This window comes from Anabrus simplex, chromosome 1 (assembly GCF_040414725.1).
Source record: "Anabrus simplex isolate iqAnaSimp1 chromosome 1, ASM4041472v1, whole genome shotgun sequence".
Classification (NCBI taxonomy): Eukaryota; Metazoa; Arthropoda; class Insecta; order Orthoptera; family Tettigoniidae; genus Anabrus; species Anabrus simplex.
The window spans coordinates 1506240297-1506266028 of record NC_090265.1 but is presented as its reverse complement, the minus strand read 5'-3'; the positions used below and the strand labels follow the sequence as shown (position 1 = coordinate 1506266028).

Sequence of the window (25732 nt, the reverse complement as noted above, 5' to 3'; positions counted from 1 at the left end):
ACTGCCAGAGAGGTTTACTCCTAAAGAAGAACTGAGTAGTGGGAACCATTTGCCCTATATCATCTGGAGGTCATTAAACCGGGTGAGAACAGGTAAACTTGTAATCCTGTAATCTTGTGAAATGAGGTTATGTAAAAGATCCAAGATTTGACTGTGGAGATATCCAGACTCCAGCCCCACTGTCGGCAGCCCTGAAGATGGTTTTCCGTGGTTTCCCATTTTCACACCAGGCAAATGCCGGTGCTGTACCTTAATTAAGGCCACGGCCGCTTCCTTCCAATTCCTGGGCCTTTCCTGTCCCATCGTCGCCATAAGACATATCTGTGTTGGTGCGACGTAAAGCAAATAGCAAAAAATAGCATATGTCAAGAGATGAATGATTCCTGTAACTAGGAAGATCTTATGCTTGCCACAGACCGAGGGATAACAGCTGCAGAGTTCTGGAGAGGAAGAATTTAATGTGCCTCCTGGATATGGAAAGTAAAGTAAGTACTGGGATAAAAAATGAAGGAGAGAGTTTATTGGAAATTTAAGTGGAGAAATGGAACTTCTCTTTTCTGTGGAACTGAATGGAATACCAAGAAATGTGTTAAACCCTCAATTTATGGCTACCATATACCTGAAAGAAAAACTGAAGATAAATTTTATATTTTAGTAAAACATAACTTCACTTTAGAAATTGGCTCGCAAGCCACTAGGTGAAAATTGTCCAGCTATGGGCTCCTTCATGAATTATGGTATTTTTCTGCGGATACAGTTTTTTGTCTGATATCTTCATCACTGTTTTGTTCATGAAATTCACTGCAGCTGTAGTCACATCAAAATTTAATTTGTAGGAAAGATTTCAAGCTTTCTTTTGTCGTGCTGCCTCTTTCTCCAAACGTTCCTCATAAGTGATTTTTTTTTTTTTTCTATTTGCTTTACGTCGCACCGACACAGATATGTCTTATGGCGACGATGGGACAGGAAAGGCCCAGGAATTGGAAGGAAGCGGCCGTGGCCTTAATTAAGGTACAGCCCCGGCATTTGCCTGGTGTGAAAATGGGAAACCACGGAAAACCATCTTCAGGGCTGCCGACAGTGGGGCTCGAACCCACTATCTCCCGTTTACTGGATACTGGCCGCACTTAAGCGACTGCAGCTATCGAGCTCGGTCCTCATAAGTGAGAGGACTCTTTTTACACATACTAATGTTCCAGACAAATACAATATGTATTACACAATTTTGAGGAGATTTAGTGTATTAACATAACTGAGCAGAGTGGCCACACATGTTAACATGCTATGGCTATGGAGCCAAGCTCTGGATTTGAGAGGCAAGTGGGTTTGAACCCCACCATCAGCTGTCCTGAGAATGGTTTTCTGTGGTTTTCCATTTTCAGTTTCAGGCAAATGTCATGATAATTCCTTTTCATAGGCCACAGCTGATTCCTTCCATCTCCTTACCCAATTTCATACACCATTATTCATTTTAGCTTCATTAGCTCCTTAACTGAGGTCGGCATCAGAAAGGGCATCCAGCTGTAAAAAGCATATATCATAAAGTATCATTTCACTTCATCCCCAGACATGTATCAGGAAATGGAACTAAGGAGTAGACAAACATTAGAGTATTAATATCACAGTATTTGAAGAAATTGAAATTCTGACCTATTTTGTCAGATTTTAAATTAAGGATCTTATTTATAGAAGACACTTCATCAGACAGCAAGTCTATATCAGTGACAGTCAACAGCTTCAAATACCTGGGAGTGACTCTGCAAACCACCGCCAGATCTTTCAGAATACACGTGAAGTCCTATGCAGCATCTGCCAGAAAAGTAATTTTTGACATCAAAGAAATAATGGCTGACAAGACTAAAACACATCTCAAAAGTGCTCTAAAATGCTTAGTGAATATCGCTGAAGAAGGTGGTTATCTGAAGAAGGAAGCTAAAGAAACCATGCATAAAGCCATAAGTGACATTAGAAATCTTTTTACGGAACTGCAATTTGCCCTAGATGATAAATGTCAGTGGAATAAGAATCATCAGAATGAGGTTGGAATAGACAAATCAGCAAATACAGAGGAAGAAGACAGTTGACCTATGGGACAGGTGGCGCCATCTGCCGGCCCAGCGCAGGAAGTTAATGAAACCCAGCTACTATCGACGTCTATCAGACAGCAATGTAATCATGACATTCAGACGACATCTCTCGACCAAACACACAAAGTATGTGGAGATGCCAAGATGGAAGACATGATTACACAAAATTTAACACAGAAGTTACAAACTATGATGGAAAATCTCTTAAATAATATAAGACATATGATCAAAGAAGAAATTATAATCATAACTAAGCCAAAATCTGTGACAGAGTAACAAATTGTCTTGGAAGCTATACCCCAAGAAAATCCAAGGAATAACAATGACCTATGGTCAGTTATTGCTGCCAAACCCTCAATGTCGAAACACTGGGATAACAATAAGATAATGATGACCACAACAATCGTGAGCACAAGAAAGTCCGAATATGGAAATGATAAATCCCAAACAGATAATCTACAAGCTGCAGATTGTAGAGATTGGTTATATATAGGGAAACTGAACCAAAATACAACCAAAGAAGCGATTAAAAAGCACATCTCCAACTTACATGTAGCCAACATATAAGAATGTGAAGAACTCCAAACTAAAGTCACACTTAAAGCCCTTAAAGTGGTGATCGCACTGCAAGACTTACAAAAAGTCAACATAGCAGAAGTGTGGCCAGAGGGAGTCATCGTACAACGCTATCGTATTTTTCATTCCCAAGGAGCAGGAGCCAGACTCGCAGCTTAATTTGCTTCTATGGAATGTGGAAGGACTGAAAAGCACTCTAGCGCTATCTAACAATGATCTTTTGCACACACAGGACATATTAGTCTTCGTGGAAACTCTAGCAACTAAAGCCTTGAAAATGAACGGATTCTACTCATAACATATACCAGCGATGCAAGGATCAAGAGGACGGCCAAAACAAGGAATCTCCTGCTTCTTCAAACCAAAAATGGGAAAAGTGCTAAGCACACATCAGGATCAAGAGACACTAGTGATAAATTTCAAAAACCTTTCTATAATAGCCATATACCTTGAACCATTAACGCCAATAGAAGACATTATAACAACCATTATGATCGCCTTAAGAGATGCGACACCAGGACGAAACATTATTATAAGCGGAGATCTGAACTGCAGATTAGATGTTCCAAATCACAGAACAAATGAACTGTTAGATATAATTATAGAGGAAGGATTCATCCTGGTCAACCAGGCAGATGAACGAACATACTTCATACACTCAGGATGTAGTACTAATGACATAATATTCTATAAAGGACCTAAGATTTCATTGAATAATTATATAGTATGTTATTCAGCAGATGAGACACCCCTAAAGAAGCATTGCTCGATTGTGGCCAATTTTTCAATTCTAAATGCGATGAGCAGAATTAAAACCATAGAAATCAAAGTCTCACGACAGCTAAGAAACTGCGTATTAAGCCAAGAGAAAGAACAATGGAAAAAAATTTGATAATCACACAGAGAAAAATGACATTGATTCGGCTGCCACGACACTGGAAAAAACTATTCAGTCTGCTATGATATACAATCAAAAGAGAAGAGCTCGCAAATGGTTTGATACAGAATGTTATGAAAAGAGACAGATTAACCTTTTTGCATTATATACATCCAAATCTAGCCATAGTTTAGAGGATATAAAAGCCTGCAGTCAAATCAGGAAAGAATATAAAAATCTACTGAAGATTAAGAAAAAGGATTACATGGAGAAGGAAGCAACAAATATGGTGGAAAAAGCCAGAAAGGACCCGTACGTGGCATTGAGGCCACAGAAATCTCAGAGCAATAGCAACATATTCATAACAGTTTGGGAAGATCATTTCAACAACATTGATAAAACCATCACGCATATGAACTGATCAATGTGAAGACATGCCTAGCAGAAACTGAACCCTTCAAGACACAAGAGGTAATACGAGACAATAACATCTCTAAACGACAAGAAGGCACCAGGTCCCAACGGCATATGTAATGAACATATCAAAGGCTCAGTTAGCCTATTACTTCAAGCAGTCACAGATATGTTAAACCTATGCTTAAAAGAGGGCAACATACCAGAAATATAGAGGATCTCAACAATTAAGATACTATTGAAGGGGAAAGGCAATCAATTGGATCCGAACTCCTACAGGGGAATTGCCCTGGAAAAATGCATATTGAAGATACTCACAAGTATTATCACAAAGCAAATTTCTAAAGAAGTAGAACAGAAGGACAATTTGGTTTCAGAAAAGGCAGGAGCACTCCCCATACCATTAATCATTTAATTGATGATATAGAAGATCATTAAGGCATCTTCAAGGAAAATTCCATGTAATCTTCGTAGATTATACCAAAGCTTTCATTACACTAAACAGATGTATCCTAATCTCAAAGCTGGAATCAATAACAGTAAAAGACAAGCTCACTGCACTGATCAAAGAAATATCAAGATTATCATTAACAAACCACTATGGCAATATTCCACGCAAAAATAGTTCCCATCGCAACCTATGGAATAGATATTATTTGGGATAAGTTAAGCCTAAAAGATCTAATGACTTTGGAAGCAGTTAAATCAATATTCTTGAAAGCAGCTCTAGGTGTTTCAAAACACACAAAGTCGAGGCTAGTATACGAACTCACGAGAGAACCATTTTTTATAGAAGAATCGCGTATGAGACTCCCATCTACCAACAGCTCGAATAAACTGCTCTTTGAAAGACAAAAGAAATGAAGAGAAATTTGGCTGGACTTTTATATTACAGAAGCCATGGTAAATAGATCCTGGGCCAACACAAATCAAGACTTCCAACACCTGGTGACCTCAATAGCTGTGCATGGGCACCACCACAATGTATGCAAGAACAAGCATTTTCACAATCTTGGGAATAACTGTATATGTGAGTTGTGCAATCAACCTTGTGATTGTTACCACATGACCACTTGTAAAAAATTAGTAATACCCCTGGTAGACTTTTGTGCTTAATTAAAATGTGCACAATCAAAATGCAAGATATAAAATGTATTGCCAAAACTTATGTAACTTATATACACAACTTGTGTGCATTTCTTAAATAATATTAGAATTAACTTCTGAATTGATATTAGAGCCTGAATTTTAACCTCACACCAATCTTATCCAATTGAACTGAATAGTCAGAAAAACTATTTTCTACCCTAAGTTCCATAATATGAAATAATACAGTATGTGGCAAAACAAACAACACTGGAATTATTTTTTCTCATTTAATGTCCATGTTTCCTTAGCAATTAAGTATTTATTTGTTGTAGATAATTGTTTGACATATTGTGAGTTCAGTGTTGTGTTAATTTCTGCAATTATGATTCTCATAACAGAGGAGAACATATTTATCACAGACCATTATTTCTCGACATATGGAGTAGGGTGTCAGAATGGAACAAGTTTGCTTCATGTTAAAGAATGGTATGGGAAGTGATTTAATAAGGAGGCTCCAAATGACAGAACAATGTTTGTAGCCGTTGACAAGTTCCGTCATATGGGATGAGTGCTATGATGCTATGTCAACAAATGAGACAACAGAACACCCAAGAGCTGCCACCACAAACAAGAATCATGGACGACTTCTTCAACAGGAGTTTTAGTCCCCAAAGCATACTATCTTTCTACACAGAACTTGATTTGACACTTGTTTGTTCTTCTCCATTACTTATGTTGTATGCTATTATGTAACAATAAAGGTGGGAGAGATAGACAAGTATCCTCCCATAAATTTTCAATTAACTAGCACCTGATGGTCAAAGGTTAGCAACTATTTCCTTCCAGGATAGGAATTACTTAGCAAGGAAACATGCGAGACAATTGTTTCAACATCAGTGTCTACCTACCGAACAAGTGGCTGTGTGGTTTTGGGTCATGTAGTTATCAGTTTGTATTTGGGAAATAGTTGGTTCCAACCCCCCTCTCGGCAGCCCTGAAAATGTTTTCTTGTGGTTTCCCATTTATACACCAGTCAAATGCTGGGGCTGTACGTTAATTAAAGACATGGTTCCTTCCTTCCCATTCCTAGCCCTTTCCTATCACATCGTCGAAGACCTATCGGTGCTGGTGCGACGTAAATTAGATTGTAAATCACAATAATAATAATGTTACTAAAAATGGCTTTCACGGCTGCAGATCTAAGGATCACAGGAATAGAACCAGCTTCTGGTTAGTGGTTAGGCCGTGTGGGTTTGCACAGTTTCACCCAGACGTGCCAATTGGGCTCATCAGTTGGATTGGCACGCCCCTCCAAGACTCTGCTTAGCAGTGGCAGACCAACCGTGTGGTCCCGCCATGTTAGCAAATAGGGATTGCTAACCTGCTAAAGGAGAAGTGAATTCTCCATTTTCAAAAATCTGTTCTCCCCATGGAGACTCAATACTAAAATTGGCTTTCATGGCCACAGATCATAGGATAACAGGAATAGAACCAGCTTTTGGGTGGTTAGGCCGTGTGCGTTTGCAGAGTTTCGCCCTGACGTGCTATTCGGGATCAGTTGGATTGGCACGCCCCTCCAAGACTCTGCTTAGCAGTTGCAGACCAACCATGTGGTCCTGCCATGTTAGCAAATAGGGACTGCTAACCTGCTAAAGCAGAAGTGAATTATCCGTTTTCAAAAATCTGTTCTCCCCATGGAGATACAATATTAAAAATGGCTTCCAAGGCCACAGATCTTAAGATCACAGGAATAGAACCAGCGTTTGTGTGGTTAGGCCATGTGCGTTTGCAGATTTTCGCCCAGATGTGCCATTTGGGCTCATCATTTGGAATGGCACGCCCCTCCAAGACTCTGCTTAGCAGTTGCAGACCAACCACGTGGTCCCGCCGTGTTAGCAAATAGGGATTGCTAACCTGCTAAAGGAAAAGTGAATTCTCCATTTTCAAAAATCTATTCTCCCCATGGAGATACAATACTAGAAAATGGCTTTTATGACCACAGATCGTAGGATCATAGGAATAGAACTAGCTTTTGGGCAAAACTCTGCAAACGCACATGGCCTAACCACCCAAAAGCTGGTTGGAATCCTATGATCCTAAGATCTGTGGCCGTGAAAGTCATTTTTAGCATTGTATCTCCATGGGGAGAACAGATTTTTGAAAACGGAGAACTCACTTTTCCTTTGGCAGGTTAGCAATCCCTATTTACTAACATGGCAGGACCACGTGGTTGGTCTGCCACAGCTAAGCAGAGTCTTGGAGGGGCGTGCCATTCCAACTGATGAGCCCAAAAGGCACGTCTGGGCGAAACTCTGCAAATGCACATGGCCTAACCACTAACCAGAAGCTGGTTCTATTCCTGTGATCCTAAAGTCTACAGCCATGAAAGCCATTTTTGTATTGTATCTCCATGGGGAGAACAGATTTTTGAAAACAGAGAATTCACTTCTGCTTTAGCAGGTTAACAATCCCTGTTTGCTAACATGGTGGGACCACGTGGTTGGTCTGCCACTGCTAAGCAGAGTCTTGGAGGGGCATGTCAATCCAACTGATGAGCCCGAATAGCACGTCTGGGCGAAACTCTGCAAACGCACATGGCCTAACCACCAACCAGAAGCTGGTTCTATTCCTGTGGTCCTAAGATCTGCGGCTGTGAAAGCTATTTTTAGTATTGTATCTCCATGGGGAAAACAGATTTTTGAAAACGGAGAATTCACTTCTCCTTTAGCAGGTTACCAATCCCTATTTGCTAACATGGCGGGACCACGTGGTTGGTCTGCCACTGCTAAGCAGAGTCTTGGAGGGGCGTGCCAATCCAACTGATGAGCTCGAATGGCACGTCTGGGCGAAACTCTGCAAACGCACACAGCCTAACTACCCAAAAGCTGGTTTATTCCAATAATAATGTTAATTGCTTTACGTCCCACTAACTACTTTTACAGTTTTTGGAGATGTTAAGGTGCCGTAATTTTATCCCACAGGAGTTCTTTTACGTGCCAGTAACTATACCAACACAAGGCTGACGTATTTGATCCCCTTCAAATACAACCAGATTGAGCCAGAATCATACCTACCAAGTTGGGGTCAGTGGCAGCAAACAAGACTGGTTGGAGAGAAATGTGGAGGGCACCAGAACAAGGGTGAAGACCCAGGAGATGGTTGATCAAAGTAAAGTAGAATATGGCAAGTAGAAATATATAGTGGACTAAGGTGGAAAAACACCTTTGCTGGCAAGATGTAGTGTTTACAGTGCACTATGTCTTCAGGTATGGGCTAGAATAATTTTTTTACTTTCATTGGCCTGTCTCAGTCTCATCCTTAGCTTTGACAATATGAAAGTGACTGAGGTATGAGCAATGCCAGTAATACCATTTCTTATGCAGCCAGTCCCTGTTATGGATGGTATGAAAATATCAGTCATAGGGTCGAATGGTGCGTGCATTTCAGTGGGATTGGCAGAATGATGTGTCATAACAACTTCTCGCTCAGTGAGGAAAGCAACAGGAAACTACCTCACTCCTCATTTCCCTAGTACGCCTCTGCAGTGATATCTAGGCCATGTATGACAGCTGTTGACATAGTTGTGGAGGATCAAACCAGCCTTTGGGCTGAATATCCAACATACAACATACAAGGTGGAAGATGAGATGATCCTAATCAAACTTGAAATTCACAAAATCACAACTAGTTCTGGAGCTCATGTATTTATTCATAACTCATATATACTTCCTGTAAAAGATATTTCACTAAGATTGTTTATTGAAGTAGACTACTTCAGGGGTAAGTTCTAATTTAAAAATTTGTTGATTTTCAGGTTGCACTTGGCAGTCTAGATGCAGTATCAGGTGATGCAACACCATGTAAGTTTCACCTTTTATATCACATGATATATATTGTAGTATAAATACTAGTACAGGAATACTACAAAAAAGAAGAAAATCTGTCAAGACCACAAGACAAAGAAATGTTTGAAATTTCAAACAAACTATTATTTCCTTGAACTAGTGTAAATAACATGCATAGGTCACTTAATAAATATGTTCCTTGGGATTTGCAGATTGATGTTAAAAAACAAGTTTTACATACTCAGAGTCAAAATGAAGACTTTCATTCCAATGCAGTATGAAAGCATGACTTTTATCATTTTGCACCATGTTGAAATTTTCTCTCACTGGAAGAGCAATGTCTCCATTTAGCTGATGTCTGTTCTGATAATGAATCCTTTATTCTACAATATTATTATCCATTGAACAAAGCTCCAGTTTGATGACACATCACACACCTCCAGTGTGTTATCTCTTCACCTTGAACAATGATTTTGAGACACCATGGTATTTAGCAGACAAACATTTTTCAGTAACCTTCAGTGACATTAATTACTGTATGTTCATGGTGCATACTGATAAATTCTGTGATTTTCCTAGGTATCTCTTGCACCATAATTCTTCATTTTGGCTGTAGCCTTACAATTTACCCAGTTTATTTCTGTAAACTATTCTTTCCAATGTCTATACATGCTATGTTACTGCCTTTCATTAAGAAAGCTTACACATGTCAGAGCTAGTTGTTTATCTACAGTTCATATCAGGTGCAGGGGCCTTTTGAGGGAAAGGAAAACTAATAATAATCAGATGGAGAGTAAGAAGAACATATGAGATATTCAAATCATAGTCCAAAAAAGTGCCTGGCTCATTTTTAAAATAAGCATGTAAGTACTGGAAGGATCAGAAGGGAGCTGATTGGCTGATGAGCCAAAATTGAAGTTGTAGCCTATCACCAATAGTGTGGCCAGTAGGACACGGACTTGCTACTGTAGCCAGCCACTGAGCATATGCTGACACTTGACTGATAGGCCACCAAATTTACAGGCTACTGAACATGGGAATAGGTCCCTTCACCATCTGTTATATTGTTCATAGATGCTTAAAATTTAAATAAATTATTGTTATAGTACCACTCAGAAGTCCAGAGTCTTCAATTGGTTGTGCTCCTGTGCTAAGCTGAGATGACAAACTGCCAACTAGTTACTTGTGCTTGTTCTTTTAAGAGGCCTAACATCTAGGTCATTGGCCCAACTAGTTACTTACAGTACCTACTTGGAAATAAGTGAGACTGAATTCATTTGGAATACTTCTGGTGTAGTGATCTATGACTTCTTCTGGTTTCATGTAAATACTGTGATAAATGTTTTGTGTCACTAATTTATTCTTTCTTGAGAATGATAGTTCCACAGTACAAGTTATCATTGATATAACACATAATATTGTGAGTAAATTTTAGATATTTGGATAGAAATTGTTTCAAGTGTGAATGAAAGCTTTTTGCTTCAGGGTCTTGAGGCTGGCAACCAAAATCTCAAGAATTTTACAACACTTCTCAAGTGAACGTGAATAGTGCTGCACTTTCTATGTGCATGTGTACATCACAACATGTTATAAAAATTTCTCTCTTGAGTGCAGGACCTGAGCTACTTTAAAGAATCATATTTACAATCAGTCTATCATACACATGTGCAACATCTACAAGGAGTATATTTAAATAAATACAGAGGCAAAGGAGTGCAGAGAAGTGGTGACAGTGAGCTCAGCGGCCCTAATGGCAGGCAGATGTAGTCGTCTCAAAGAAGCAGCATGATTACGCCTATAGAAACTAAACAGAAATGAACTCACCAGCTATATACATGTTTGTGATAAATAAATAAATAATAAATAAATAAATAAATAAATAAATAAATAAATAAATAAATAAATAAATAAATAAATATAAATAAATAAATAATCCGCTTCTGTGGTGTAGTGGTTAGCGTGATTAGCTGCCACCCCCAGAGGCCCGGGTTCGATTCCCAGCTCTGCCACTAAATTATTTTAAAAGTAGTACGAGGGCTGGAACAGGGTCCACTCAGCCTCGGGAGGTCAACTGACTAGAGGTGGGTTCGATTCCCACCTCAGCCATCCTGGAAGTGGTTTCCCATGGTTTTCTGTGGTTTCCCACTTTTCCTCCAGGCAAATGCCAGGATGGTATCTAACTTAAGGCAACGGCCGCTTCCTTCCCTCTTCCTTGTCTATTCCTTCCAATCTTCCCATCCCCCACAAAGGCCCCTGTTCAGCACAGCAGGTAAGGCCACCTGGGCGAGGTACTGGCCATCCTCCCCCGTTGTATCCCCGACCCAATGTCTCATGCTCCAGGACATTGCCCTTGCGGCTGTTGTGGTGGGATCCCTCGCTGAGTCTGAGGGAAAAACCAACCCTGGAGGGTAAATGAATGAATGAATGAATGAATGAATGAATGAATATGTATGTGAGTTACTGTAGTCACATCCTAGTTCATGAACCATGGGCAACATTTGAGTTGCCTAGTAAGTGGTCCTGAAAGTTGGGATAACACTTGCTACGGAATGGGAGTGGACACCTTGGACATTTCTGAGTCATGGCCCTTCTTTTGCTCAAGCAGCTAGGACTATACAATCCACCATAGGTCCCTAACCCTTTAGAAGAGAGATCCTCACTTTGACTATGTGTAAGTAGGGTAGCATCCTGCTTCACGAATTTACCAAGCTCGGAACACTTTAAGCAAGCCTCGGACCTATGGGAGTTATGGAGTTCCACTCCCATTTGACAGGTGAGGGACTCCTTGGAAACAACTTGGCGAACGAAATGGAATTCGATGGGGAGTTATCAATATTAATGGGCCTTATGGGAGAAGGAAAGTAGAACTGGCTGCGTCAGCAAAGAGGATGGATATGGATGTGCTAGGAGTAAGTAGTATTCGGATAATAATAATAATAATAATAATAATAATAATAATAATAATAATAATAATAATAATAATAATAATAATAATAATAATAATAATAATAATAATAATAATAATCATATGGCCTCAGCTACCGTGTGCAGACATTTCGATTTGACGCCACCTGGCTGTCTGCTCGTCAATTTCGACGTTCCGTTTTACTCTAGGCCCACTAGATGGCAGACAGAGTAAACCAGATCTCTCTTGGGCGTCTATGGCTGATTAATTAATTTTGTTGGGTAAATACCAAATGTATCACCAGAGATCTTTTACATGCCGACATCGTACGACATGGAGTGTTGAGTGGACTTTTTTCCGCCCTTCAAAAATTCGACTACCTCTGCCGGGTTTGAACCCGCTATCTTGGGATCCGCAGGCCGACACACTACCACGGATCCACAGAGGCAGCTAGTGTTCGGGTAAGGGGAGATAACAAGGAAGAGATAGGAGATTATAAAGTATACTTGCTGGGTATTGAAAAAGGAAGGGCAGAGTATGTGGTAGGACTGTTCATCAGGAATATTATTGCACACAACATAGTTTCTAGGCACATAAATAAGCGAATGATGTGGGTAGATTTGGCAGCTGGAGGAATTAGGATAAGAATTGTCTGAAGTGTATTCACCATTTGAGAATGCATTTGAGAATGAAGTTAAGTATTATGAAGCATTGAGTAACTTCATAGTCAGGGTGAACAGCAAGGATAGGATAGTGCTAATGGACAATTTCAATGCGAGAGTTGAAAATAGAACTGAAGGACACAAAAGGGTGATTGTTAAATGTGGGGAAGATATGGAAGCTAATAGGAATGGGAAGTGTTTGCTGAACTTCTGTGCTAGTATGGGTTCATTAGTTATGAATACATTCCCAATCTCCATTAAATATTCTTAAGAATTTCATCCATGATTATGATGAATATTATGGGGGATAGTAAACTTCTCTGTCGGAGACCAGTTTCAACTTTAAAAACCATTTTGTTTTTCCTATACTAGTCTTCACACTATTAACACAATTTTTGTACATAGCTTTTATCATTTGCACTTACACTCTGTTAACTTGTCTTTTTTTTTAATGTGTCCCATACCAACTGTCTTGGCACACTGTAATAAGCCTTCTCCCATCATTTCTCTACTATACGTCTTAATGTAAAGATTAGGTCAAACGTTGATCTGTCTTTCCTAAAACCATACTGTTCTTCTTCCATTCCTCCTTCTAGCTTCCTCCTCAGTCTTCCTTCCAATACTCTCTCAAATATCTTAGCTACATGGGCAATAAGGGTGATCCCTCTGTAGTTATTGCATTCCTTTTTATCACTTTTTTTAAATATCAGAATAATTAAACCCTTTCTCCACTCTTTTGGGATCTCTTTCTTCCTCCAGATTATTCTAAATAATCCATATAGCCATAGGAGCCCTATTAGTCCTGCTGTTTTACCATTTCCATACTTACCTCATCGACTCTTGCGGCTTTACCGCTCATCTTTTGTATGGCTTCCTTTATTTCTAACATTGATATCTCCTTTTCTCGTTCTTCTTCTTTCCCCATTGTTTCTTCTTGCTCCTTCTCATCTACCAGTTCACTGTATTTAATATTTAGTAATTTTGAGAAGTATTCTCCCCATCTTTTTAATATATCATCTCTTTGTGTCAATATCTGACCTGTTTCAGTTTTTACAAATTTTGTATCTTCCCTTTGTAAACTATTCTTCACCAAACCATACAAACCAAACAACTGAATGGTAAAATTCTGGTAGTGGTTAAAAGTTTCAAGTACTTGGGAAGTGTGATCACAGAAGATGGAAAGATTACTCAGGAAATTGGAAAAAAGAATACAACAAGCAAACAGCTTCTACCAGACTGTAAGGGGTATTTTGTGGAACCAAGATGTCCTGAAGAAAGTATTATATTCAACCTATTATGAACCCATTCTAACCTATACAGCCGGACCGTGGACTACAACAAAATGTGAGGAGAGTAGAATACAGGCAGTGGAGATGAAATTCCAAAGAGGTATTGAGGGCAAGACCAGAAAGGATAGAATTAGAAATGAAGAGATAAGGAAAAGGACAGGAATCTTGAAACTTCAAGACAGGGTAGAAACAACAAAGCTAAAGTGGTATGGGCATATGATGAGAATGGGAGAAGAGAGAGTGTCAAGAAAGCTTTTTCAGAGGAGTTAACAGGAAAGAGACCATGAGGAAGACCCCAAAAGAGGTGGACATATTCAGTGTGGGAGTGCATAGAGAAGAGGGGAGGAAAATCAGAAGATGTACATAAAAAAGGAGAAGAGTGGTGGAGAGACAGGCAGTGATGGAGGTCCTTGATTCACAACCCAACCCGGGAAGCTGGAAATGGGAAATGAAGATGATGATGATGATGATGACCTTTAGATAGGCTGAAACATGTATAGATATAATATAAATGGTTCTTTGTATTGAAAAAGGAGGAAAATATAAGACTTTTTTTATTTGTAAAGTGATAACCGTCAATATGGAATGAGATTTATAACATGCAATCAAGTAATCCTGGTGAGGGTCATATACACTGGAACCATATTTTAATTGGAGTCTTACCAGAAACTTATATTCCCTGTCCTTTACACCCTTGCAACAGTCACTAAATACCCTCATAACCATCTGTAACCTTTATTTACAAACCTGTTTTATTGATTACCTCAATAAAGATCTTTCCTTATATTAACACCAAGGCATTTGTTTCTAGGAGCTCACAATCTTGTAATTTATTTATTACTCTATACACCATATCGTCATATGCAAAAAAGCCTTATCTCTGATTCTAGTACCTTACTTACAATTTGACTCTTAACCCCGTTTATCATCATACCATTGCCTGCTGTCCATCTCACAATATTGTCGAGGTCTTTTTGCTGTAGCTCACAAACTTGTAACTTATTTATTACTATATACAATACAACATCATCTGCAAAAAGCCTTATCTCTGATTTCAGTTCTTTACTAATTTATATAAATAAATGCATGTTGGTTTGGAGCAATCTAAATAAAGGTATAAAAATGAAAATAAACTTGAATTAATGAGGCACTTCCAGGCATCTTAGAAACTTAAAACTTGGTATCAGAGAAGCTGATGGCTTCAGATCTCTAGAAAAATAGAAAATTCTCAAAATTCCCTGAGGGGGCCACACTGGGGGGGTTCAAATTTGGGGCACAGCATAAGAACACTGTCGCTTATATTTATCGAAAATGATAACCTATAGGTTTCATGGGCTTAAAAGTTTCCTGAAAGTCCTAATTTTATACCCTCCTCCCCTAAATCAAGATGGTGGCACAATCTGCCAGACGAGCTAGAAAATTGAAATTTGGCAAAATTATAGCTTTTAACCTATAACCAACGGAAAAATTCCAAGATGTTTATATTTTTCACTTTTTACACCCAAAAAATATCAAAATATGGAGACAATTTTAATGAGAGTGCAGACCTTCGTTTTGAGGTATTTAGTGCCTAACAGTAAGTTGTATTACAAAACTGATAGCACAATCGAACTCAGCATTACAAGGTCAGCATCACTGGTCCTGACTTTCTGTTGTATCACAAACTCTTATACATTAGATAGAGCTGCCTTTCTCAATTTTAAGTAAATTTGATAATTTTTACATGTTTATTTCATAGTTTGACATATGGGAAGGATAGAATAATCAAATTCAACACACATATTGATACGACCGGTGGCCATGTGTCTGCCAAATTTTATGATTCCAGCTGCTACATAAAAATAAAGGAATATGCTAAAACTGTACACAAAATTCACCGTATTCAAAGTTTCTAACTCAATTTAATGCATAAATACGGGAGATAATCAATAACAATAAATTTCCACCTTTTTGACACACACACGCACGCACGCACGCGCACACACACACACACACACACACACACAAAATCATTATAGACTGTTATGCCTTTCAGCGTTCAGTCTGCAAGCCTCTGAAAATTTACTAAACGTTGCCACAATCCTCGATTTGCAACTAGTGTTGTGGCCTCATTTAGTTCTATACCTCTTATCTTTAAATCGTCAGAAACCAAGTCTAACCATCGTCGTCTTGGTCTCCCTCTACTTCTCTTACCCTCCATAGCAGAGTCCACTATTCTCCTAGGTAACCTATCCTCCTCCATTCGCCTCACATGACCCCACCACCGAAGCCGGTTTATGCATACTGCTTCATCCATTGAGTTCATTCCTAAATTAGCCTTTATCTCCTCATTCCAAGTACCCTCCTGCCATTGTTCCTACCTGTTTGTACCAGCAATCATTCTTGCTACTTTCATGTCTGTTACTTCTAACTTATGAATAAGATATCCTGAGTCAACCCAGCTTTCTAAAGCAAAGTTGGTGTGAAAACAGACCGATGTAAAGATAGTTTCGTCTGGGAGCTGACTTCCTTCTTACAGAATACTGCTGATCGCAACTGTGAGCTCATTGCATTCCTATTTTCAAGTTCCAAGATATTAGACTGCAGGCTTTCGGCACAGTCTGCCATTAAGACCAAGTCGTCAGCATAGGCAAAACTGCTTACTACATTTCCACCTAACTGAATCCCTCCCTGCCATTTTATACCTTTCAGCAGATGATCCATGTAAACTACGAACAGCAAAGGTAAAAGATTACAGCCTTGTCAAGCCCTGTAAGTACCCTGAACCAAGAACTCATTCTACCATCAATTCTCACTGAAGCCCAATTGTCAGCATAAATGCCTTTGATTGATTTTAATAATCTACCTTTAATTCCATAGTTCCCCAGTATAGTATCTTTTCCCTCGGTACCCTGTCATATGCTTTCTTTAGATCTACGAAACATAAACACAACTGCCTATTCCTCTCGTAGCATTTTTCACTTACCTGGTGCATACTGAAAATCTGATCCTGACAGCCTCTCTGTAGTCTGAAAGCACACTGGTTTTCATCCAACTTCCTCTCAACGACTGATCGCACCCTCCTTTCCAAAATGCCAGTGAATACTTTGCCTGGTATAATAATCAATGAGATACCTCGATAGTTGTTGCAATCGTTCCTGTTCCATTGCTTATAGATAGGTGCAATTACTGCTTATGTCCAATCTGAAGGTACCTTACCAACACTCCATGCTAATTTTATTATGGTATGAAGCCATTCCATCCCTGCCTTCCTACTATACTTCACCATTCCAGGTCTAATTTCATCTATTCCTGCTGCCTTATGACAATGGAGTTTATTTACCATCCTTTCCACTTCCTCAAGCATAATTTCACCAACATCATTTTCCTCCTCCCCATTTGCTTGGCTGTTCACAACACCACCAGGATGATTTCCTTTTACATTGAGAAGATGTTCAAAATATTCCCTCTGCCTCTCCAGTGATTCCCTGGGATCTATTACGATTTCACCTGAATTACTCAAAACACTGTTCATTTCCTTTTTCCCTCCCTTCCTAAGATTTTTTATTACTGTCCAGAAAGGTTTCCCTGCTGCTTGACCTAGCCTTTCCAGGTTATTACCAAATACTTCCCATGACTTCTTTTTGGATTCAACAACTATTTGTTTCGCTCTGTTTCTTTCATCTACGTACAAATCCCTGTCTGCCTCAGCCCTTGTTTGGAGCTATAAGCCTTCTTTTTACGTTTACAGGCTGCTCTCACTTCATCATTCCACCAAGATGTTCGCCTTTTCCCATCTTTACACACAGTTGTTCCTAGGCATTCCCTTGCTGTTTCTACTACAGCATCCCTGTACGCTATATCCTGAACCTGCTTACTGTCTACTGTTCGAAACTTCTCACTAATCATGTCCATGTACTTCTGTCTAATTTCCTTGTCCTGGAGATTTTCTACCTTTATTCATTTGCAGACAAATTTCACTTTGTCTACCCTAGGCCTAGAGAGAGTTCACTACAGATCAGATATTGGTCTGTATCATCGAAAAATCGCGAAAAACTCGTACATTCCTAACAGATTTCCTGAATTCAAAGTCTGTTAAGATATAGTCTATTATGGATCTGGTACCCCTAGCCTCCCATGTGTAGTGGTGAATAGCCTTATGCTTGAAGAATGTATTCGTAACAGCTAAACCCATACTAGCACAGAAGTCCAGCAAACGCTTCCCATTCCCATTAGCTTCCATATCTTCCCCACATTTACCAATCACCCTTTCATATCCTTCAGTTCTATTCCCAACTCTCGCATTGAAATCACATTGATGTCACTCAATGCTTCATAAAACTTGTCAATTTCATCCTCATCTGCACCCTCACATGGTGAATACACGAACACAATTCTTGTCCTAATTCCTCCAACTGACAAATCTACCCACATCATTCGCTCATTTACGTGCCTGACCGAACATATAGTGCGGTCAATGGTATTCCTGATAAAGAGCCCTACACCAGACTCTGCCCTTCCCTTTCTAACACCTGTCATGTACACTTTATAATCTCCTATCTCTTCCTCATTATCTCCCCTTACCCGAATATCACTTACTCCTAGCACATCCAGATGCATCCTCTTTGCTGACTCAGCCAGTTCTACTTTCTTTCTTCCATAAGCCCCATTAATATTGATAGCTCCCCATCAAACCATTTTGTTCGCCAAGTTGTTTCCAAGGAGCCCTTCGCCTATCAAATGGGAGTGGGCCTCCATTGCTCCCATAGGTCTGAGGCTTGCTCAAAATGTTCTGAGCTCGGTAAATTCATGAAGCAGGATGCTACCCTACTTACACATAGTCCAAGTGAGGATCTCTCCTCTAACGGGTTATGGACCACCTGTGAATTGTATAGTCCTAGCCGCCTGAGCACAAGGAGGGCCATGACTCAGAATACGTCCGAGATGCCCACTCCCATTCCATAGCAACTGGTATCCCGACTCTCAGGACCACTTACTAGGCCACTCAGCCGTTGCCCATGGTTCACGAGCTAGGACGTGACTTGTATGATTAATTGATTTGCTTCATGAAAATTTAAGTATCAAAAAGGTGGAAATTTATTATTATTATTGATTCATTGTAAATAGGATTTGATACAGGAAATGAAGCTGATTTCTTGCAGTAAATACAGGAGATACGAGAAACTGTCATAGATCCAATCATCTAGAGCACTAAAAGTGGTACAATTCATTTTTCGATATGACGTACCATTTAGCAGCAGTAAATCTTGTAATGAATGTCTGCACTTATAAATGAATCCATACATCTTCTTATCTATATAAATAAATGCGAGTCGGTTTGAAGCAGTCTATATATTGGTATCTATATAAATAAAATCGTAACAACCGTTTGTTTATACATTGACTATTTTGGCAAAATTTTCATTCAGTTATGTTTCAGGTGTAATAATGATCATCTGCATATTTTTTAGCTTTGGTGTCTGTTTGTTTGTCTGTTTGTCTGAGTTTCTATAGCTTGAAAACTACTGGATTTATTTCTACTAAACTTCTATTTAGAATCCACCTGTCCTTAGGTAGGTTTTAGGGCCAATATTGTTTCTAAATCCCTGAAATGACTGGGGGTTTATACCAAACCGAAACCATGATTTTGCATTCCCACAAAATATACACAGCTGAACTTAATGGAAATCAATTTCAAAAACTTTTCTCCCATGTGAATCATTTTGATACGAGGATTAATAAAGAAGATATCATACATGGACTGTTTTTCATTCTAAGTTTGAGTGGACTTAACCTAAAAGCAGATGGGTGTAAAGTATATTTATTATAACTGCAAAACTACTGGAAATATTTAAAAACTTCATAGTTAGCATTCCCTGTCCAAAGGTGGGTTTTAAGGTCCACAGCTTTTCAAATCCCAGAGTGGACTATGGGTTTATAGGAAACTGAAACAGTGATTTTACTCTCCCACAAAATATACAAGTTGCACCTGAATAGAAAAATATCATTAACATACGGTTTTATAGCCTATGTCCAGCAGATGTAGTCCAAAAAGTGTTGTACATAGATCAGATTTCTTATCTATATAAATAAAATCGTAACAACTGTGTGTCTGTACATTGACTATTTTGGCAAAATTTGCGTACAGTTATCTGTTTCAGGTTTAATAATGTCTATCTGCAGATTTTTTAGCTTTGGTGTCTTTTTTGTCTGTTCGTCAATTTGTCTTTTTGTCCATTTGTTGAATTCTTAAAACGGGGAAACTACTGGATATCTTTCTAACAAACTTCATATTTAGAACCCACCTGGTCTTGGGTAGGTTTTAGGGCCAATTTCATTTCTAAATCTCTGACTGGGCTGGGGATTTTTAAGAAGTCAAAACAGTGATTTTACTCTCCCACAAAATATACGTGACCAACATTAATTAAATTCTACTAGCCTTAATGGAAATCCATTTCTAAAAACTTTTATTTTCATGTGTACCTTTTCAATAGGATGATAACAGGGGAGATATCTTTAATGGACTGTTTTATAGGCTGTCATGTCATTTCAAGATGGGTTAAAGGGCTTACCTAAAGAGCCATTTTACTCTTTTCGATTGAACAGATAATAAGATATGTTATCTTCAATGATTGGTTTCGTGAGTCTACAACCACAGTTCCGCTGTGGGTGGGGGCGGTAGAATAACACCCACAGTATCCTCTGCCTGTCGTTAGAGGCGACTAAAAGTGCCCCAGGGGCTCTGAGTTTGGAGCATGGGTTGGCGACCACGGGGCCCTTAGCTGAATCCTGGCATTGCTTCCACTTACTTGACCCAGGCTCCTCACATTTATCTATCCTATCCGACCTTCCTTGGTCAAGTCTTTTCTTTTCTGACCCCAACGCTATTAGGTTTGTGAGGGCTAGGGAGTCTTTCATTTTCATGCCCTTCATGGCCCTTGCCTTTCTTTGGCCAATACCTTCATTTTTTTGAAGTGTTGGAACCCTTCCTTTGTTTCTCTCTGATTAGTGTTATATAGAGGATGGTTGCCTAGTTGTACTTCCTCTTAAAACAATAATCATCACCACCACAACCTTCAACCACAGAGTCATTTCCATTTTCAGATGAAAAACAATATGTAACTGAGAAGTAGGAAGAATTTCACACAATTTCAGACCAGGAACTGCACCATTCAATAAACTCTGTGATCATTCACATTCTGTCTCCACTTTGTTCAGCTTTATTGTACTTCACGTTACTGCTACATGCTTTCATAGAAGAATATCACTTTAACATGCCATATTAAGTGTTTGAATACAGAATGTAACTTTGCAGAAATTCATGAAATAATTGTGAAATTGATTACCGATTCCCATGCATAAAACAGGTACATCATTTATACGTCATCATCGGCTGTAACTCGATCCAAGTACACTGACTGACAGAGCAAATGCAACACCAAGAAGGAGTGGTTCGAAAGGGATGAAAGTTGGGGAAAAAACAGAGACGGCACGGACGAATAATTGATGTTTATTTCAAACCGATATGCAGGTTACACAATGCGCATGGCATCGACTCAGTAGGATGTAGGACCACCGCGAGCGGCGATGCACGCAGAAACACGTCTAGGTACAGAGTCAATAAGAGTGCGGATGGTGTCCTGAGGGATGGTTCTCCATTCTCTGTCAACCATTTGCCACAGTTGGTCGTCCGTACGAGGCTGGGGCAGAGTTTGCAAACGGCGTCCAATGAGATCCCACACGTGTTCGATTGGTGAGAGATCCGGAGAGTACGCTGGCCACGGAAGCATCTGTACACCTCGTAGAGCCTGTTGGGAGATGCGAGCAGTGTGTGGGCAGGCATTATCCTGCTGAAACAGAGCATTGGGCAGCCCCTGAAGGTACGGGAGTGCCACCGGCCGCAGCACATGCTGCACGTAGCGGTGGGCATTTAACGTGCCTTGAATATGCACTAGAGGTGACGTGGAATCATACGCAATAGTGCCCCAAACCATGATGCCGCGTTGTCTAGCGGTAGGGCGCTCCACAGTTACTGCCGGATTTGACCTTTCTCCACGCCGACGCCACACTCGTCTGCGGTGACTATCACTGACAGAACAGAAGCGTGACTCATCGGAGAACACGACGTTCCGCCATTCCCTCATCCAAGTCGCTCTAGCCCGGCACCATGCCAGGCGTGCACGTCTATGCTGTGGAGTCAATGGTAGTCTTCTGAGCGGACGCCGGGAGTGCAGGCCTCCTTCAGCCAATCGACGGGAAATTGTTCTGGTCGATATTGGAACAGCCACGGTGTCTTGCACATGCTGAAGAATGGCGGTTGACGTGGCGTGCGGGGCTGCCACCGCTTGGCGGCGGATGCGCCGATCCTCGCGTGCTGACGTCACTCGGGCTGTGCCTGGACCCCTCGCACGTGCCACATGTCCCTGCGCCAACCATCTTCGCCACAGGCGCTGCACCGTGGACACATCCCTATGGGTATCGGCTGCGATTTGACGAAGCGACCAACCTGCCCTTCTTAGCCCGATCACCATACCCCTCGTAAAGTCGTCTGTCTGCTGGAAATGCCTCCGTTGACGGCGGCCTGGCATTCTTAGCTATACACGTGTCCTGTGGCACACGACAACACGTTCTACAATGACTGTCAGCTGAGAAATCACGGTACGAAGTGGGCCATTCGCCAACGCCGTGTCCCATTTATCGTTTGCTACGTGCGCAGCACAGCGGCGCATTTCACATCATGAGCATACCTCAGTGACGTCAGTCTACCCTGCAATTGGCATAAAGTTCTGACCACTCCTTCTTGGTGTTGCATTTGCTCTGTCAGTCAGTGTATATATAACTTCTTCCTGCATAAAGTGAGCAATTCAACTCAGTTTATGGATGTGTTTGCAATGACTACAAAGAACAATCTTGTCATAAAACATGCACCCACACAAATCATACTGAATGGATGCAGAAGGGCTGGGTTGTAATTGACGGAGCTTTCTTGCTTGTCGTTTGGCCTCTCGATGTCTGCGACATTCTCTTTTGAACAAGTAGACAGCAGTGGATGTAGTATTCTGCCACAGTGAACGGTCCACAGCACATTCTTCCCATGTATATTTATACCAGTTGTCTTCACGATGTGTTTCAGCTGGTCCTTAATACACCTAAGAGGGGCTCGATGAGGTCTACTGCTGGAGCAAAGTTCACCATAAAGAATTTGGCAGGGAAGCCTGGTATAATCTTATGTGGTGAACATGCCCTAACCACCTCAGTTGATGAGTGATGATTGTTGTCTCAATGCTATTTAGCTCCGCTTTGTCGAGAACTGCAGGGTTGATCACATAATTCTCCCACTTAGTATTCAAGATGTATCTCATTTTTAATTGGTGGAAGCACTCAAGTTTTATATCATGGTGATAGAGTGTCCAAGTATCACAGCCATACAGTAGCGTGGAAATGACAACAGCTTTGTACACCATGAGTTTGGTATGCAGTTTTAGGTCGTTATTCATGAAGACTCTATGTATTAACATCCAAATACTGCATGAGGAGCCCCAATTCTTTTATCAACATCTTGTTGGCAGGCATACCGTTTAGATAAGATGCTTCCAAGATATGAAAAGTGATCAAACTGCTCCAGTGTTGTGTCTAAGATGGAGATCCTGGGGCAGGTTGTGCAAGTAACTTCGGTTTTTTTTGGCATTAATGGCAAGATAAAAGCGATCACATGCGGTTTTAAAGCAGTTGACTGACTGTTGTAGTTCTGCAGGTGTTAGAGCAGGAGATGTGGTGTCATTGGCATACTGCAATTCTGTCACCCAGGTAACCAGGGTATGCCTTTGTGAGTAAAGTCTTGCCAGATTGAAAAGGCCTCCATCAAAACGAAATTTAATCTCCATGCCTAAGTTGTTTGCAGATGATTCATGCAGCATGGCAGCCATGTACAGTGCAAAGAGTGTAGAAGCAAGCATACAGCCTTGTTTCAATCCATAAGTGATTCGGAACGAATCTGATACTGAGTTATCATGACGAACCTGTCCAGACATGCTTGAACCAATTCCATATAACGTTCAGGACATCCAAAATGTCTCAATACTTTCCACATAGCAGATCTTGGTACTGAATCAAAGGCTTTTTCCAGATCGTGGAAAACTAAATACAGATGCTGCTGTTGCTCTCAGTATTTTTCCTGGAGTTGTCAAGCACAGATCATATCTATTGTGCCTCTGGAGGTTCAGAAACCACATTGAAACTCAGGCAAAATCCTCTCTGAGATAAGCTGGAGCTGGTTTAATGGAATTCTTGCAAAAATTTTACCTGCAATTGAAAAAAATCGATACACCACTGTAGTTCCCACATACACTACGATCGCCTTTCTTGAAGATAGTGATGATGGTAGCAAGTCGTCAGGCACTTCTCGAGTTTCTCAAATCAAGAAATCAAGAGGATGAGTGTGAAAAGTCTAGTCTTCAAGGATATACCTCCATCTTGTATCAGTTCCAGAGGGATGTTATCAGGACCAGGAGCCTTTCTTGGTTTTAGCTGATTGAGTGCTTTGGTGAAATCTCTGTATGTAGTTGAAACTACCATGCATGGTTGTTGGGGCTGCTGGGGGACATTATGAAGAAAGTCCTCACGACATTTGAGGCACAATTTAGAAGCGCAGAGAAATGTTCCTTCCAACGCCCTAAAATTTCTCCATTATCAGTTAAAACGATGAAGTTGTCAGCAGTCTCAATGACCCTAATGAAGATCGAATTGGACCATATATCTCCTTTATGCCAGCATAGAAGTTTTGCAGGTCACGGGCATCAGATAGTCTTTGCAGTTCTTCAGCTTTTTGTTGCCACCAGTTATTCTTGATTTCCCTAATTTGTACCTGACATTTTCCTTTAAGTTCCAAGAAATGTGATTTCTTCACAATGGAAGACAGATCAAAATAGGATACATGGGCTTCCTATTTGTCATTGATCAGACACTTAATTTCTTCATTATTTTCATCAAACCAATACTGACTTTTTCTTCATTTTTTTTTTTTTTCACAAAACCAATTGTTTCCTCAGCTGAGTCAGTGATGACCTTCCGTAGTGTGACCCACTCGTGATTTGTACTATCACTGCTGACTGGATGACTAGCCAGTTTGTTTGAGATTGAATTTCTGTAATCTGTAACGATAGATTCAATTTGAAGTTTAGAAGTATCAAATTTCTTTCTGGGCAGGTTGTGAATGGATCTTTTTGGTTTGCAACATTGAGATACTCAGCTGGCAAAAGAGGAGCTTATGATCTGTCCAGCAGTCATCAACTTTTCTTGTGGTCCTTGTAATAAGGACATCTTTTTTATCACATTGCCTGGTGATGATATAATCAAGGATGTGCCAGTGCTTTGAGTGAGGATGCATCCAAGTGGTTTTGTAGTGATTAGGCAGGCAGAACTGAGTATTAGTAATAAAGAGTTCATGTTCAGCACATAAACCAAGGAGCAGCAGACCATTGGCATTACAGTTGCCAAGTCCATGTTTTCCCATCACATTGCCCCAACTCTGGCGTTGAAATTGCCAAGTAGTATGAGGTTGTCTCTTGGTAGTACTTCGGTGATAGTAGTGCTCACCAGGTTGTAGAATTGGTCTTTAGCTTCTAGTTGACTGTTGAAGGGAGCAGACGTGTTTGTGCAGCGATGGGTGTTTCTGTTATCAGTTTGGCGAGCAGCAATCAGAACATGGGAAAGCAGGCAGGGGTCTGCAGAGTATGTGCTGGAATGCGGACCTGCTGCAGGCAGTTACCCGGGGAGTGTTGTATCGTTGGCACTCATTACCACATTACTTGTTATAGAAGGCTTGGAGTTAAACCTGGGCCCTGTTCAACCAGCTTCAGAAGAGGTAGTGAACGTGAAGTGTATGGGGTGCAAGAGGAACTTAAGATCTGGTGCTAAGTGTGATACGTGTGGAATGTGGTTTCATTTTAAGTGTGGTAAGCTACAGGCCTTGGAGAGTGATAAGGAAAGGATGGCATGTAGCGAGTGTTT

General features: G+C 40.3%; 1 protein-coding gene across 1 annotated transcript in view; it reads left to right on the top strand.

Annotated features, from left to right (window-relative positions):
- LOC136879788 (uncharacterized) overlaps positions 1-25732 on the top strand; it is a 206742-nt gene that overhangs the window by 154248 nt on the left and 26762 nt on the right. The window contains exon 8 of the mRNA XM_067153256.2: positions 8858-8903. Within this exon, the coding sequence (XP_067009357.2) occupies positions 8858-8903 (46 nt within the window). The remainder of the gene's footprint in view (positions 1-8857; positions 8904-25732) is intronic.